The sequence below is a fragment of the Aedes aegypti genome, chromosome 3 (genome assembly GCF_002204515.2).
Source record: "Aedes aegypti strain LVP_AGWG chromosome 3, AaegL5.0 Primary Assembly, whole genome shotgun sequence".
NCBI classification, from domain to species: domain Eukaryota; kingdom Metazoa; phylum Arthropoda; class Insecta; order Diptera; family Culicidae; genus Aedes; species Aedes aegypti.
Genome location: NC_035109.1, coordinates 350,151,187 through 350,153,526, shown reverse-complemented (window position 1 = coordinate 350,153,526; position 2,340 = coordinate 350,151,187). Strand labels below are relative to the sequence as shown.

The 2,340-nt window shown below is 46.5% G+C and overlaps 1 protein-coding gene across 1 annotated transcript; it reads right to left on the bottom strand.

Moving 5' to 3' along the window:
* Positions 1–259: 259 nt before the first annotated feature.
* On the bottom strand, positions 260–1,419 carry LOC5578121 (proteasome subunit beta type-7). Its single transcript, XM_001656769.2, has 2 exons — positions 1,214–1,419; positions 260–1,138 (listed from the first exon to the last, which is right to left on the bottom strand). Exons 1-2 carry the CDS (start codon positions 1,273–1,275, stop codon positions 358–360), a joined length of 843 nt encoding a protein of 280 aa, XP_001656819.1. The 5' UTR covers positions 1,276–1,419; the 3' UTR covers positions 260–357.
* Positions 1,420–2,340: the final 921 nt, after the last annotated feature.

Here is a 2,340-nt window from a genome sequence, read left to right as displayed (position 1 = left end):
AAAAAATCCCACTGCCGAAGTGAATCAAAAGTGCCCAGAATAGGATCCGGCAATGGTATGATGAAGAGAAGATGCTGTTCAATCTCCCAATGGTGATAGCTTTAATTTCGGTCCATTCAATTGCCTAAAAACAACCAGCTGCACTCTCGGTTCCCCAACAAAGTGGCTTTTAGTGCGAGATCATAAGTTTCGCGAGAATTCTTCGGTCATGCTCTTCCCAAAGAGATTAGGTTGTTCTTCAAAATAGCCAAACCATCTGTTCGCAATACTTAACCAAAGGGCATTATGTTTATTGACAGAACTGAATCAGACCTCAATCCCATTATTTCTTGTAATAAAAATCGAACATCCCGTTTCCTAAGCCGTATCCATACTCTCGACGCCTCCCACCGGAATAAGCGTACGCACACACTCCTCCGTTATGTCGATCTTGAAACTCTTGCTCTGTAGCACCCCGGTCGTTCCGGGCTGGAAGTCGTAGTTCAGCGTACGGGTACCCTTTTTGTTCGCTTCCTCGAATGTCCTCAGATACTGGGCTCCGTCCTTCTTGATCACGCACAGATCGATATTCGACCCGGAACCCAAATCGTTGAAAACTCCCGCAGCAATCGCATCACGGACCAGTTTCTTGCCTTCTTCCTCCTCCATATCAGGCTTCCAGCGCGATTCAAACACCGACATGGCAGCCAAGCTTCCTGAACCCATTGTCGCGTACGGAAGCTTATCCGTCGATCCGTGCGGATAGATGCAATAAATGTACGATCCGGTATTATCGACACCTCCCAGAACCAGGGCAGCGCTAACATATCCCTGATAGCGGAACAGGAACTGCTTGAGCATGGTGTTCGCCGCCACAACGGGAACCGTACGGCCCGTGTTCAATCGGTGCAGCTCCAAATTGGAAGCAATCATCTGTGTGGTCATTTCCGTATCTGCGGCCGTTCCGGCACCACAACAGTACATATTCTTCGCCAAGTAGTGAATCTTCTCGCAGTTCTTATCGGCCACAATTGGACCTTCCGTGGCCCTAGTATCTGCGCCCAAAATCACACCATCCTTGTAGATGATCCCGACGATGGTCGTTCCGGTTTTGATCATCTTCGGCGCAACGAATCCTTGTTTCACTAGTTGGGCGTTCCTACGGAAGCAAGATTCGGCATAGGTTAGGGGTGACTTGACAAAATCAAACACAGGCCAGTATAATAATACAAACCTGCGGCAGTTTTCGAAGCTGAAGCCGGGCGCTTCCGGATTGCGGGCAATGTCCGTCATCATTTTGCAAACTTTTGCTGGATAATTCGACGAATTTTAATGGAAAATGATAAAATTGTTTGCCGAACGCCGAACGATTGCTGTAAATTTCTGCTGTTTCACGACACAAACGAGACGGGCAACGAAACAAAACTGATGAGTTTGACAGTAGAATCGATTAACCGGAAAGTCATCATCGAGCGTCGCATCGGTGAAACGTTAGGTCTGTTCAAAGACACAAACGATGAAAGATTTCTACTCAAAGTACGATTATCTCAAAAATCGATGTTTTTGTGTTATCGGGTCTCTATTAAATTCTTAACCTATGGTGGCGGTAACGCGCAGATAAGATAGCAGAAATATTCACAATGGAAAAGAAATAAAACTAACAATCCTCACAAGTTCACTAATTTGACGTTTGAGCGGTGCCGAATTCACTGATTCATGGTCACACAAATAACACGGCACCTCACAACGAGGGATTGGTGCATTGGTCCATTGTGGAACTTGGGGATCTATATATCTCGTGATCAGTATCATATGCGCAGCAGGGCTGGCATCAACTCGCACAATGCGCGCAAAGAGCAGAATTAAGCCACTGCACAAAGAGGAGACAGACGCGCGCAAAGTGTAACAACACGAACACAATGAGGGCACGCAGTCGGAAAGAGAGTGTAAGCGATTACGCAAAGAGTTATGCTGACGGAGTGTGTTGGCAAAACATGCTCAAAGTGTACACAATTTGGCTCTTTTTGCCTTATAACATGGGTATTTTTAAAACGAGACCAACGAATAGATGTCGGATATCGATGTCCGTAGTTGTTTTGGAATTCAAGATGGCGACTTCCGGTTTGTGAAAAGCGCTTCAAACCCATGCAATATGGGTATTTTTGGAACGGGGCCGACGAGTAGATGACGGAAATCGATGTCCGTTGTCGTTTTGGAATCCAAGATGGCGACTTCCGGTTTGTGATAAGCGCTTCAAACCCATGCAATATGGGTATTTTTGGAACGGGGCCGACGAGTAGATGACGGAAATCGATGTCCGTTGTCGTTTTGGAATCCAAGATGGCGACTTCCGGTTTGTGA